The sequence below is a fragment of the Rhodnius prolixus genome, unplaced genomic scaffold (genome assembly GCF_049639745.1).
Source record: "Rhodnius prolixus isolate KJV_2025 unplaced genomic scaffold, Rpr scaffold_4, whole genome shotgun sequence".
NCBI classification, from domain to species: Eukaryota; Metazoa; Arthropoda; class Insecta; order Hemiptera; family Reduviidae; genus Rhodnius; species Rhodnius prolixus.
Window position 1 is genome coordinate 7,095,686 of NW_027411614.1, and position 15,363 is coordinate 7,111,048.

At 30.4% G+C, this 15,363-nt stretch overlaps 2 protein-coding genes across 6 annotated transcripts; one reads left to right on the forward strand and one right to left on the reverse strand.

Annotated features, from left to right (window-relative positions):
* Window positions 1-10,873, reverse strand: Pss (phosphatidylserine synthase 1 homolog l(3)77CDf). Of its 4 annotated transcripts, none has more exons than XR_012459657.1 (9): window positions 10,592-10,873; window positions 7,292-7,550; window positions 6,963-7,121; window positions 6,192-6,343; window positions 5,014-5,268; window positions 3,460-3,682; window positions 3,006-3,090; window positions 2,356-2,577; window positions 1-658 (listed from the first exon to the last, which is right to left on the reverse strand). XR_012459657.1 is itself a non-coding variant. In XM_074131980.1 (9 exons), the coding sequence occupies exons 2-9, from the start codon at window positions 8,224-8,226 to the stop codon at window positions 2,468-2,470; spliced, it is 1,272 nt and encodes a 423-aa protein (XP_073988081.1). In that variant the 5' UTR covers window positions 8,227-8,259; window positions 10,592-10,732; the 3' UTR covers window positions 2,356-2,467. The 4 variants fall into 4 exon arrangements, 3 of the variants coding, with proteins under 3 accessions (XP_073988080.1, XP_073988081.1, XP_073988082.1); XM_074131980.1 differs by lacking the exon at window positions 1-658 and adding an exon at window positions 8,198-8,259 and having other exon boundaries at window positions 10,592-10,732; XM_074131979.1 differs by having other exon boundaries at window positions 1-2,577.
* Window positions 10,874-11,015: 142 nt separating this feature from the next.
* LOC141456221 (growth hormone-inducible transmembrane protein) lies at window positions 11,016-14,356 on the forward strand. Of its 2 annotated transcripts, none has more exons than XM_074131990.1 (8): window positions 11,016-11,192; window positions 11,414-11,634; window positions 11,717-11,828; window positions 11,912-12,053; window positions 12,136-12,311; window positions 13,054-13,175; window positions 13,267-13,438; window positions 13,930-14,356. In XM_074131990.1, exons 2-8 carry the CDS (start codon window positions 11,427-11,429, stop codon window positions 14,009-14,011), a joined length of 1,014 nt encoding a protein of 337 aa, XP_073988091.1. In that variant the 5' UTR covers window positions 11,016-11,192; window positions 11,414-11,426; the 3' UTR covers window positions 14,012-14,356. The 2 variants fall into 2 exon arrangements, with proteins under 2 accessions (XP_073988091.1, XP_073988092.1); XM_074131991.1 differs by lacking the exon at window positions 11,016-11,192 and adding an exon at window positions 11,254-11,301.
* The last annotated feature ends 1,007 nt before the right edge of the window (window positions 14,357-15,363 follow it).

The window sequence follows — 15,363 nt, forward strand, 5'->3', positions numbered from 1 at the left end:
TTTCAGATATTTCAAGTATCTAAGTAAAGTATCTAGAAGCAGAATGCAATAAGTGCAAGAGAAAACATTTTTCAGGATATGCAAAAAAGTTTTAGCGTTTTTGTTTGTCTACTTTGAGTTGTTTAGATTGTGTCACGCACCTCACTATAAGACTTCTATATACTATATGTCCCAATAACTCATTATTACGACTATAGGGGTCAATGAAGAACCCTAGCCTCAGCCACCTCTTTTGTTTCAGACATTCTCCACCTCTATCGAGGTAACGATTACAAATTCTTCTCTAAATTCTGCAACCATTTCTATGGTAACCTGCAATGTAGCCTATTTTTGTTGTTCACATAAAGCTCTTTTGTTCATTCGTTTAGTTACTGCACATGCTTCTAAACGTAGATTATGAATGTCTGGTAGATTCTAGGTTACAGTGCAAGGAATAATGTACATTTACTTTTAAAATCTGGTTGAATCGTCCTACGTGCTACGACTGTTGCCCAAAGCGATTCTCTCTCTTAATGTCCTCTTATTGTTTTTGAGATTGAAACTGCTTCCAAGAAGTGTAGATTCGGGAATCTCTCTTTTACTCAGCATATTCTTGGTATTTTCACAGTTCACTTCAAATCCAAGTTCTACCAGCACCGTTTCATTGTAGAGATTTTCACTAAAATTAAAGAGCTTGTAATTAAATTGATAGAAAAGAGGTGGAAAAAAACCACTATCAGTACAAAACACGGTGTTGTTTTTACGAGTATTACATGATAACGTAAGTTTGGCTGTGAAGATCCTTCCGATTTAGAGATATTTGATTACGATGCATCAAATTTTATTTCACATTCAATGGTGAATATACAGAGTTCTGCTAAGGTTTTTAATTCAAAAACATAAAAAGGATTAAGATGGATGACACGAACTCAATTTTTGACAAAATGTGCAAATATTGCATTCCGCTATTGGATCCCTGTCTCATTTAAAGATTAATGTATCCATTTGTTTAGAGAATTTGATTTTCTTCCAATTCTGCCATAAAGTAAGTGATACAACTTGCACAAGGGACAACACTAGACTGTAAAGCGACTGAAACTTTACAACAAATAAAATTTTATTATCAAACGGCACACCAATCCCCGCATAGCTGATCCAAACATATGTTTAACTATAAAACAGAATTATTATAAATAAATAGAATTCTTTTATGTTTTCTCTGTTTTGAGTAATTCGGTAAAAAAATAATAATGAAACTGTCGTTAGGACAGTTGTATAAGGGTTGATATTTTAAATCTTTTCAATTATAATTTGAATTTTTTTAAACACACTAAAAATCAATAATAAAGTGTTTGTAAAACTGGTTTTGATTTATCTAGTATTCGAAAAACTGGAAGTTACAGAATTGTTTTGAAGCAAATAAATATAAGGAAATATATTCTTTTGTAACTATAAATCAATAAAACTAGTAAATATGCTAAGTACATTATTTAAGTTCTTAATATGTAAATAGATTTTTAATATATAATGGTAACTTTATGCCTTGAGAAACTGTCTGATTAGAGAACATTTATTACAAAGAATGAAATGGAGTGAAAAAGTCTGACCTGTTAATATAGAAGCCACCGCAGCATACTAACTTGACTTTCAAAATTTCATTAAGGCTATAATTTTCTACCGTTTTTTTAGCTGCAATTTTGAATAGAAAGCTTATAAGATAATATCAGGTAATCAGAGTTAAATTATAAACTTACCCAGAACTTTGTGATAAAAAAAAAACCCACTATAGAGAAAAAGACTTGTTTAAAATAATTTTGGGCCATGTACATACGCTACAAAATCTAGAGACTTTAGATTTAAAGTTTAAGGCTGCTTATATTATATCAAATGTCAATTTTAGTCTTTATATAAGATGTATATAAGTTTAGCTAACATAATAAGTCTTTATTATTTAATAACTATTAAATTTTGTGAAAAAAAACCACCTAATCATATATGCATCTTAATTTTGAACATTTTCAGAATTTCAACATTAAAAAATACCTCTAAAGCAGTCAATCAACCTGATATTTGCGTAATTTACTACTACATTTTTATACATTTCTTCATATTTTAATATTTTTTAATTCATCTATTAATCAAGTTATAATAAACATATTAAAGAAAGGAACTTATTGAAATTTATATATATATAATACAAAAATTTAAAAAATCTTTTAAAAAATGCCTTCTTCATAGGTATTCTATAACTGGACGCTTTTTTAAAATAACTATCATGAGAATGAGCTTTCTTTAAAAATAGTTAAATAATATAACGCTTAAACATTAGGACACATAATAATGCCCTTAAAAAATTTAAAAAAAAAAAAAACTAACCTAAAATTTTCGCGATTTTGTTCCTTCTTCCCCCATCATAATTAAAAATTAAGACTCCTAAAAAATAAATTCGCAAATAACGCTCCTATGTATCTAACGCTTTCGTTATAACTCATTCCGTTTTAAGACCTTTATCCTTTTCAGCCGAACAACAATCTTCATGTTTCCTGTTAGTTCTTCGCCTTACCTCTTCAAAACTTTCTTTAAAGACTTTATCAAAACCTAAACAAATAAAACATTTGTACATCAACTTTTATATAAGGGGGGGAAAAAAATTCATAAGTATTTAAAAATTTATTTTTACAATCAAACAGTCTCTTTAGCATTTTGTGTCTGATTTTGCAGTCTATCCGTTTTAGTCGAGTATGAGAGTGCCGTACAAGTCGTTTGTCCAGTAAAGGCCGAGGTATTTTACTTGATTCGCAATGGGCACGTGGGTGCTGTTGAGATAAATAGGAGGGAGAGCATTTTCACGAACTGTTCTTTAAGCTTAAGAAACTAAAATCTGTACATTTAAAAATTTAATAAGAAATATATTCAAATAATATTTACGTATTTTGCAAAGCGATAACAATATTTAACATAGTACACAAAATATTCCTCCATCCCCACCCCCCATTTAGAAAACCATAAACTTAGCAAATTTATACCTTGGTCATTTTCCATGAAGTTTGGCTCTGATTTCATAATTTCTTTCACCGGTGAATTGTCAATGTTGTTACTGGAATGATCACTCTGTAAGCAGTTATTAAAACAATTTTGTTAATTAAGTCCATGCTCAAACGTTCCTAATCAATCATTATCATTAATTAAAAACAATGAATTAGACAACACTGTACTTAAAGAAAATGAGCATAAGATGCAGAGTAAATCTTGTTTTTCATTTTTACAAATTGTTTAAAAATTCAAATTTAATTTAAAATATCTTATGCATGGCGTCTTTTATCAGTCACAAATACATGCTCGAATTAAACAAATTTCAATTTTAATTAGGATTAATAAATGATCATTACTTCAGACGTTAAGAAAACGTGATGTTTTAAGAAATAATTTTCACGAAAGGATATGAAAACGTACATATATTAACTGTATTAAAATACTAACCTGCACATATTTATGCCATGCGTAACACCCATATACGCACAAAACTGACAGTAAACTTTGTATAAATAACCACGCAATAATATTAATTGCCTGAGTGTGTGAAAATAATTCTTTGCCATTTTTTATACACAGTAAAGCTTCAGAAGCCATTATCGCACCGTACACCCAACACTGTGTACCTACTCTCTTACACTGTGTGTCCGTAACGTACATATAGTATTGCCTGAAAAGAAATTCAACATAAATAATTAAATTGAGCAAGAATGTTAGAAAAAATACAAACAGACAAATTAAAGATAATAATAATTAAATTAATAATACGACATTTAAAAAGTCATATGGCAAAGTGAAAATCTCTCGATCTTGCAGTAAAGACTACTCTTTTAGTTCAAAAATACTTTCTTTTTTTCTCTTTCTTTTTGACGAAGCCCCTTTTTAGATAAGATCTGCTACAATTATTCTTTATTTATCTATCTAGTCCTCTTAGTTCACAGTACTTTATCCAACAATTATTTTTTCCAATAAAAAATTTCATCCGTACGAGTTTCCTAGGTGGGCAAAATACATGTAAAGTTGTTATGATCTCTTCATTTACTCAAAAAATGTTTTATTCTTTAGATTTGGGAGAGGTAGGAGAAAACAGAGAGCTCCAAAACAGGTAAAGAATACACGTTTTAATAATTTTTTTTTTTTTTTTTTTTAAGTCTCTAAGGTTTCCTAATGCCAAAGCATTTTCGTACGCAATGGAACTGTTCTGAAATATGGGTTTCATTCGCAATCCAGGCCTCTTCTTTCGAATAAATTTATTCAACTGATCCACTAGACTTGTGAAGTATTAACCAGTTACTTAGTTATTCTCTGCAAGTTAAAGAATTCGACTTCCTTTTTTTTTGTGCAGAGAACTACCAAATTCATGTGTTTAATTGCAGTTTCCTCTCAGATTATTAGTAATCTCATCCACCGCAACCGTCTCCCCCATAGCAACAAATCGGCGCAAAAAATCTTAATGATTCTTTTAAAAAGGTCTAAACAATGGATCTAAATTTTTTTTTTGTAATATTTAAACAACTGTGGCACACATCTTTCTCATATTTGATTCTTGATACAACAAATACTGTACTTTTTCTACTAAAATACCAACTACTGTGACTTGATTTGAGATATTTTCATCTAAGGTTGCAGCTTTAAGCCGTTACCACTCGACCATGTTTAAACTCAGCCGCCGACATGCACATTGTTGAATATGAAGGAGCAAACTCCTTATAAACCATTATCTTATACCATTACTGAACGCATTTGTAGGCGTTAAACCATCTAAACTGGAGAAATTTAAGTTCGCAGATATCCACTGTAACAAAATTCAAAAACAAAAATCTATTTTAAGAAGTCGATTAACAAAAACTATTCGACAAATACAGTTTACAATTGACGTTTGTTACTACGATAGTAACTTAAAAAAATAATGAAAAATTATATTAGTAACAAAGTAATGTCTGAGCACGGCCGAGATCTTTTCACCTTACCGGTGGTAGTTAGGAAACCAATATATCTTACCTTACTGACGGTGCTATGATAATACCAACAAAAACTAATCTCCAAACTACTAAAGGATGTGTAGGTGGCATTTCGAATATATGTTTTAAAAAGAATGTATTAAGTTCACAAAGTTGCCAGAACATTACTAACTGGCATATGGCAAAGAATCTCATGTAAGTACATTTTGGATCCAACCAACGGACATGAGTCCAACTGGACGGTGTGAACTGCAGAACAGCTCGTTTAATTTTTCCAGTAGTAGTTTCAATTTCTCTGAATAAAGAAAATAAAAAATTTGTGTTACTATTTAAATTTACAAATTTTCCGCCCTTTAATTAAAGAAATATTTGCTAAAAGTAAGATAAGATGAAGGCTTTCATTTAAGGTGCACACCCATGTAGAAAAGCACTTTCAATTACTTTTGTATAATCACACATATATAGACACACAATATGTGAATAGAATGTATCAATTTGAACTTGCAATTTAATAGTTTTAACATTTACTCTTTATTAACAATAACTAACCTGAACAAAAGCTTTGACTGAAATAGTAAAGAGCATTCTACAAAGAAGTTTTGTAACGAAAAATATTTAAATTTAACATGATTTAAAAATACAGTAATTTAACTAGTATTTTCGTTTTTAACAAATAGCATATAATAAATCCAAATTTCACAACTTTTTCAACTGTATTATTTCAATGGGTATCAAAATGGACTAATACCAAAGAGAATGAATCAATGCTATCATCAATGTGCATACTCAATGTGAAGTATGATCTATTACTAATGTATGATCTTACACTTTCGAATTATCATACGTTTGTTATTACAACTGTCAGTCTCTAAAAGTCAGAAAAAAAATTTATGTAGCTTTAATTTTTGGTTCATTCTGTTTAAAAAGAATCAAAACAAGTACAACTTATAATGAAAAAGTAAAAAAGTGTGCATTATTCTTCCACATTTATGTAACGAGCAACTGGAATCAATCTGGAATTCGCAATTATCATTTTTTTAAAGAAAGGAAATAGTATGAAGAAGTGTAAGGAAATTTTTGCTAGAAAGTATCGCGCAAAAGATAATTTAACTGAAACCTTTTCTGATTAGAGAGTTGTATTGTTTTTTAACTGTTTATATCTACTTGTCAAACGAACAAAAAATGGTAGCATTAAAGTCAATTAATAAGAAAACTTACTTAATTCCAACCCAATTATAGTCTCTCATCTCAAGTCTTTTACATATTGTCAATCCAACCCAAATGCCCAAACCATTACATATTAATACATCTAGAATGAGTGCGTCCCACCAACATTCAGTGAAGTTAGGCAGCAGATGAGCAAACATTATCTGTAGAAATATATATATATATATATTTTTTTTTCTGTACTTTTAAACAAAATTTAAAAAAAGTAGAAAGCACGAAAATTAAAGAATTAATAAAGCTATTTGTAAATGAAATAGTTATTTAAAAAGTATAAACAGCAGAAATAATAAAATAAAATTACAATTTGGGCAAACAACAAATTTCTTGTCAATTGTAAATTATTAAATATTACCAACAATTTTAATACATTAATGGCAATTTCAGATTTTAAATAAGATCTCGCAAAATCGAAACATACTACACACGTAAAAACAACTATTTCGTTGGTAAATGGTTAAATAAAAAACATGAATGCAATACTTTCTTTAGCCAGCAATAGGAAGTAAAAGAAAAAAAATTGAAAAACGAAACGTTAAAAGTGATTCAAGGTCAAAAAACCAACAAAGTTAATAACTTTAAATACTAAATTAGTTAAATAATTGAAGCACAACTCACATAAATGTATCCGTAAATTCTTTTAACTTAATGAACAAATAAGGTAATGAAAAAAACAATATTCATCAACTGTGAGATATACATATATTGTGTTACGAAATAAAGAAAACAAACTTTAAAAAAAATCTAATACCTCAGCGTAATTACCTCTGTTATTTCCCACATGATTGAAACTGCCCAACATATACCATAATGTCTGATAAGAACAGCCTTAAATGCCCATCCAAGAAAATGGGCTAATGCAAAGGCATCTAAGTGATCCCAAATTTTCTCAACGGTCACAACAGAACAGTTTACTCCATATTCCTGAAAAAGTTTGTTTATTTATTTAAAACATTTCTGAAAAAACTAAATTAAATTTTAAGAAGTATTTAAAGGATAATATTATTCCACTTCATATCATAATAAAATGATAAAAAATTAATTAGTTTTTTATTTTATTAAGATCTCATAATAGTTATTTAATTTATCCATACCTTGTCCATGTCGATGTGAAAGTGTTCTAGTTTTGGATCTAGCCAAACAAGTATATATTTGACAGTTTTATATTTTTGAAAGAGTAAGAAAAGTAAACATAGTAGATAAAGCACGCTAAGTCCAAAGACAATTCTCCAAACAGCAGGATGGGGTCTAGTAAACGGTCCATTTGGGAAGGCCAGAATAGAAACGGTCATGAAAAAGAATACCACGCAACATATTCCAGCCCATATATTTCGATCCACACTGTCTTCATTCCTGGAAATAATGTTTAAAAAAAAGTTGGAATCAATAAAAAAATAGGCTATCTTAAATAATAGTAAGAAATAACATTTGCAACTAAACAAACAAAGTAAATGTTAACTTGACAAACCTATTTTTTAAGTAAAACTTGACATTTTTAATAAAAATTTCTGTTCATTGGAGAAGTATTACTTTTATAGCTACCCTATGGTCGTCATCAAAAAGTAAAGCAGTAAGGTAACAAGATAGAATGCGCTCGTAAATAACGTCAATCTTTCGTGGGAGACCGATTAAGTAACAAAGAGCAATCGATTCCTAGCAGCGAAGAGTAATGAATGTGAACAACGGAAAAGAAAAAATTATGACTCAAATTGGCAATAATCTTCCTTTCTTTCGGATTATTGAATCAGTCACCAAAAACGATGAAAAATACTCTACAGTGTAATGAATAATGTCCATCCTGGTCTTCTTGCAAATGACTAAGGTTCTTCTACTTTCTCATAGCAATAAAAGATAAGTGGAATGTTCAGTTTACCAAAAAAAAAAAAAATTCCGTCTCTTTGTCATCAGACAATTAAATGAGTCTTAAAAATATTTATACAAAATAAGAAAATAAATAAATTAAACAGCATATGATAAACATAACATAATGTTAAACTCACATGTAATCTTTTTGATACAAATGTTTCATAGCCTTACAAAGTATCAGTCCGTGGGTCGAAAACTAGACAAAACAAATAATAAAATTGAAACTAGCAATATTTTTCTACCCTCTCAGTTGAAATATCAGTCACCAAAATAGATGAATCATCCTCTACAAAACAAGGCACCACGTTAGCCGAGCAATTTAAATATTTTTGTGGTACAGGGTTCGAATCTCGGTCTAGGTCTTTTATGTAGGGATTTGAATAGATTAAGAATATGTTTTTAATCAACGGTCGCATGTCGTTGATTTCAAAACTTTAAAAGTGTTGGTACAACAAGAATGACCAATCCTTAGTGACCTTCTTGTGCCATTGTTAAACTTGATGAAATGTTGATGAGTAATTTAACCTTAAATACTCTTTAGACTTGTGCAAAACGAGCGGTGTTTAAATAGTTTTGTTTTAATTCCAAATCGAATGAATATTACCTCGAAGGAATCAAATAATTGGCCTTAAAATAAATAATTGATGTATTTTGAACATTCTTAAAACTTAATAAAAAAATTCGTCTATAAATGCTGATTAACTTTCCACTTAACGGCACAAGAGTATCCAGATGATCACACATTTGACTCCTTCGCCAAGACTAATTTCGACAGTACCAATGGGTTTACATCATTAGAACATCATTCTTTTCATCTCGAAATGAGAATAAATCGAAGTAATTTTATAGGACTAATTGATCGAGTGAATGATGCTCAATATTAAAATGTTTACATCCTTAAGGTACGTTAACATGTACCTTAACATATGCTGTCAATTTCAAGTGACTCTACATGGATCATGCCAAAAAAAGGCTCTTTCATATTTAGCTTGGTTATGTTTAAGACTAAGTAGAATAATTCTACATACATCAATTATTGTCATCACACTTTATAAACTTCCAACTTCAAATATTTGAATCCTGAAAGTTGTCGAAAATTATAGGGTTTCCATTTCATCTCTTAAATTTTTGGTGCTAATTATACTAAGCTTGTTTTAGCTTCATCTAAGAGCAACGTTTTTTTGTAGTGCTTTGTATTGTTGGAAAGGTTGGCAATTCAGCTTAAAAGTACGAGAAAGTGATCAAAGAACCCTGCACCTTCATACAACCTTTTGTCTTTTATCAGAGGCATAGATGTTAGACAGAATACCAAACTTCTTCAAGTAAAGAAGCAACATATTTCGTTCCAGACTACCTTTGGCCGTACGAAATCAATAAACTAGTAGTAGGGAGATGAGTCAAAACTTTTTCCAATAAGTTTCTAGGAAGATAAGCTACGATCGATCTAACCTGGCAAAACCCGTTGTTATTCTTTAAGCATTGAGTTCATTAATTGGGGAAAAAACTACTTAGTTCGTGTTTAAAACACATATTTACTGCAGCTTGTGCACACTTGTTTGTTTCCTTTGCACGACGAACTTAGACTAACAAAAAATTTTTGCAAGATTTTTTAATAAGTTTTTTACTGGTAGTAAACAAATATTTGAAAAAGTGTCTTTCTAAAAGAAAAAAGGTCACGTAAGCCTGAGAAACTGATGAAAATAAAAAAAAATGCATACACTTTTATAAATAGGACTTTTTTTAATAACCTTGAAAGTATTCCAAGTAAGCCTGGCAAAGAAAGGAACACAATATCATTTATCGTGCCAAAGCAGCAAGCCTCATTTCTACATAAAAATGTAACTGCACGCAGTTAAATACATAATTCTATTGCAGACTGATTTTTCACAAATTAAACAAGAAAACAATAAAACAAATTAGTAGCATTAATTAGTGAACGGACGTGTGGAGACAAAAAAAATCTGACCACTCGTTTTTCATTTAGTTGGTGGCGTTTTTATATCAAAAAGCAGCATCTCCACTCATGTTTCGATTATCCTAGTTACTACTGTAGGAGCATTGCTGCCCAGCAGTAGTAAATTGTAAACATAAATAAAAAATAAAAGCAGCAAGAATAATTTTTTTACCCTAAACGGCAGTTTTTGCTAATATTAAGAAGACACGCAAAGAAATTTTTATAAAACAAAAAGCACTTTGCAGTAGCAAAGTTTCGCGGTCACCGAGAAACACAGAGTCGGTGTTGTCAAAGCATAGGGTATTAGGAAGGCAAATAGGGTATTACTCCCAAAATTCATTTTTCCCTGTCAGAAATAATAAAATGAAACCATCCAAATTAAAATTAATTAAGGAAGTTGTATAAGGGTACTAAATACGTTCTGAAGTGAACATACTGCCACCTCTGCAATATTTAGCGATCAACAACTTGCACGTATAAATCGGATGAAAAAAAAATAAGAAACTCTAAATGATTACACTTAAGAAAAGTTAACTATTTATCCTAACAAATACTAATTCAAAAATATGCTTACCTTACAAAAGAAAAGTATATAAGAGATGCGAAGGATATAACGAACAAAGTTATTGTATGAGGTCGATAGAATACTTCTAAAGATACATTTTCGACAGGCCTTTCATTAATTGCTACGAATTTGTCAGAAAACGACTCATCTTGATTTTTCATTTTAATTATGTCGGTAACTAAAAGAAAACGAAAAAAATTGTGTTACTTCATTTCATCGTGTTATCACAGGCAATCAAGTTTAACCTCCAAAATGTTATTGAGTTGATATTGGATTTGTTCCCAACCACATTACTTAAATTAAAATATCAATTTAAATAAATTATTTACACTTCTTAAGAAATAATTATTATATTTTTAATGATTAAAACTAAGTCTTTTTCTTAAGAACAAAAAATTTTGTAATAAAAGTTAAAGGTTTCTCATGGTTATATGCAAGGTTTCGAAGTTTCAGGTTGTGCGGGGCATTTTCTATAATTGCTGAGATTCTTGAGATTAAGTAAAACATATTGAGATTTGGGACCCAAAAGAAGTCGAAATAAAGAGGAATTTGTTCTTATAAAAGTTAGTCCTATCCAGACAACATTTCCACTCATTAAAATTAAATATTAGTAAGTGCTTTTGTTAAATTCTCTTTGGCTAATGCCTTGTTTAATGTTGCACAATATTTAGTCATGTATACTGTCTGATTTCAAACATTAAAGGAATGTTATTCATCTGGTAATTACGATTAATCTGATTATCATATGTTTTGAAGAGAACCCGATTAAGAAAATTCAATTGTTTAGGTTAAATTACCTAGATTATTAAAAAAATGTAATATTTTTTCAAGTTTCTAGGCAGTCATGCTGGCAGCCACAGCTTGCAAGTTTTGGGTAAGATCTCCAATTTCAATTGTGAGCCCTGTGAAAATTAATGTAATCACCCGAGGAAATTTAAAAAGTGTTCGTCAGTGGTCATTCCAACCGAAAAGATGCTATTCGGATAATAGCAGGTTTACTAGAAGAAGACCAGCTTTTGGACAGGCTTTGAGAGAGAGAGAGGCGTTATCTCGTAAATATTTTTTTCCTTATTTTAATAATGAATTAATGATGAAATATTCCAGATTTTTAACAGTACTTCATATATTGTGCAGCTTTCGATGTTGGAAAAGCAGCATTAGCTGGAGCGTCTTTGGTTGGAGTAGGAGCACTTTGTTATTATGGACTTGGGGCAGGGTCTCAACCCGGAGCGATTGATCAGGCAGTGTAAGCTGCTTATGTATATAATATTTATATATTATTGTATACCAGTGCAATGTTTTTGTCAAAAATTTATCCTTTGACTGTAGAGTTTGGCCAGAATATGTAAGACAGCGCATTAAAGATACTTACACTTATTTTGGTGGATCTCTCATGATCACAGCCACTTCTGCGGTCATGGCTTTCCGATCTCCTGTTATTATGAATTTTGTTGCAAGAAATAGTTTTTTGGTAAGTAGTTAGCTCTTTATTAGTATTTGTTTTCATAGGCATTTTAAAGAAGTAGTTATAGCTACTTATTTTTTTAAAAAAGGCAGTTGCTGCTTGCATAGCAGCGATGATTGGTACGGGCGAAGTTTGCCGTCAGATTCCCTACCAACCTGGTTTTGGAACCAAACAGCTTGCATGGATGTTGCATTCCTCAGTGGTAGGGATTGTGCTTGCTCCCGTTTGCATAATTGGAGGCCCGATTTTGGTTAGAGCAGCTTGGTGAGTACGAGTTTGGCGTGTAAAATCAAATTCCAATTAGTTAATTTTATACTGATGCAGTCCAAAAGTAACGTACACATTCTTATTGTGGCCGTAAGAGTTGATGAGGTGACTGCAACGGTGGAGGTTGTAAGAGACGAGTTGAGCTGGAAGAAATCAGTCGGCTTCTTGGAAGAACATGCAGGGACCTTTGTAGTTTCTTTAATTAGCTGTTTTTGTATTTTTAATAACGCCCACTTCAAAGTACGCCTTTATATTTTGTGTATGCTAAAACAAAACTGAATTTCATAAATCTTAGATAAGACCATCCAGCAGGCTTTATACTGATAGGAAACTTTTCCATGAAAACAACGTCCAAACCACCGCGAAAGGGCTGACAACGAAAATTTATGTTGAAACAAGTGGTCAAGAAGTCTATTTCCTAACCATATCACATGGCTTCAAGCGACTTATTGTCTTCCTAAATCTCCCTGCAAAGATCACTAGTTTCATTGCGATCAGTACCTGGTTCTTAAACGCATTGAAGGAAGATCATTTAAAAATTATTAAAATATCAGTGATCATGTAAAAGATTGAGCGATGATACCTATTCTTGAAGAAAGAGACTACTTTTTAACTGGGTAGAAAAAATTTTTGAGCAAAAAAAAAGCATTACTTTTAGACTGCACATCGCAAAAATATCTTATTCTTCCTTTTTAATAATCATTCGAAAATGTAATTTAACTTTGCGAACATACTTAAGGTATACAGCAGGCGTTGTTGGTGGACTTTCAGCAATAGCTTGTTGTGCTCCCAGCGATAAGTTCTTGTACATGGGTGGACCTTTGGCCATGGGTTTAGGAGTTGTTTTCGCATCTTCTTTAGGTAAGAATTTTCTATTTGAGCTGAATAATGGCCATAATTAAAATTGAAGTGTACAGCTTACGTTACAATTTCATTATTATTTTTTTTTTAGGTTCCATGTTCCTATCTCCGACTTCAATGTTGGGAGCCAGTGCTGCTGCTATCAGTATTTATGGCGGATTGATACTTTTTTCTGGTTTCCTTTTATATGATACCCAAAGAATTGTTAGGGCAGCTGAAGTATATCCACAATATCATCCTCAACCATATGATCCAGTGAACATGTAAGTAACCTGGTTTATAATGCAAAATAATTAGGAATAGATCTTATTAAAACATTTTAAATAATTTTCAAAATAATAAGGGTTATTTAAGAGCTTGGAATTGTTGTTCATTGTTTTTGGCGACTGATTTATAGTTTCAATAGGATGAAAAAATAAATGCCATTTCAGTCAGTAAAATTTATTTTGCCGAGCTTTCGACCTAGGGACTAGGTCATCTTCAGGGCTAGTTTAGAAAGTAATACGGAGTGTTCACTCAGTCCATGAACAGACAAGACAGAAGACACACCAACCCTGAAATGTAAAAGTATTACTTTCTAAACTAGCCCTGAAGATGACCTAGTCCCTAGGTCGAAAGCTCGGCAAAATAAATTTTACTGACTAAAATGGCATTTATTTTTTCATCCTAATAAGAGCTTGGAAGAGTTTTGGTAATAATCAACGTAATTTCTAATTTCATTAAGTGGTATAATAATTGCGCTTGTTCTTTTCAGGTCAATCTCTATCTTTCTGGATACCATTAACATTTTTATTCGAATAGCTACAATATTATCTGGAAGCCAGCAAAGAAAATAAAATCATTTGTATTTCTCTTTTTTTGATCTTTTTTTAGGAACCAAAAAATATACACTTTAATTTAACTAGAGATTTTTTGTATGTTACATGTACTTTTATCATGTACATTTATTTCTGATAATTTTATATCTGTTTAAAATTTTGTAATGTACTGTGGAAAATTGAATTTCATACCACAACTTGTTCAAGATACTTTAAAAAAATATACTTAATATAATTATGAAAATGCATGTGCTTTAAGTTTGTGCATATAAGGGAAGGCTGAACCTTAAGAATATTACATATTAAAAAATATGATACGAGACAAATAATGTACAGTTATTATAATAAAGTAACTTTATTATATTTTAGTATTTTTTTGTTTATCAAACAATCTTTAAAAAAAAATCCATTTATAATTTATTTTATGTAGGTTTTTTACCTTATTTACATCTTAAAAATGCAATGAATTGTTATTCATCTAATTCCAGTTAAGGTCAAGGCCGCAAATGTCATAAACATGGGTGTTTGTTTTGTGGTTTTAGTAGTTTGTTTATTCATTAAAATTTCATTTATAGCTATAATAATGATAAAAAAGGTGTTTTAATATATTCACATTTTTATACAACAAATTTCTAATTGTGCAACCTCTTATAACAACCATTTTAAATGATTCAATAAATTATTAGTCTCTAATTATATTAAGCGATCTCTTTCGGTTTATTGTTTCCCATATATCTTTTTTGGGTTTAAAAAATTGAAACAGTTTAGCATTCTAATTATTAATAATATTTTTCCAGTTTCAGCATTTTATTTGAATATATTAAATTATTAAAAAGTAAAATCATACAAATGAAATAATTTATTTTCTTGATATGTGTAATAATACTGCGCGTTTGAAAAAAATAAAAGTAGATAATAAATCAAATTTAAAAGATTTCATTGGTAGAAACTTGACACAGTGCTGCGTAGGATCATTATATCACATACCTTTTGGTTCTCCTAAAATAAAAATTCGTCTTTTTTAAATAAATTTAGAGGTATCTTCATTTGTTACTTTTTCGACAGCTTTTTAGACAGTCGAAATATGGAATGCAATAAAATCTGAAACGTAATATGTAAGATTCTTTTTTCTAATTATGCTCTGTAATCTCGAAACAATACCCAAGCCATCATTCATTTCAACCTCTTCAGAGGTTTTTTTTAAAGGTATCAAATCAATCCATGGGCCACATTAGCACGAACTATGAAATGCCAAACACAGCTACCTTTGTATATTAACACAGTCGATAGGCCCTTGTCTGCGAAATTCAGCAATAGAGCAAAATATACAACACATAATTTTTAATTGCCCTAATTGGTCACTTATAATA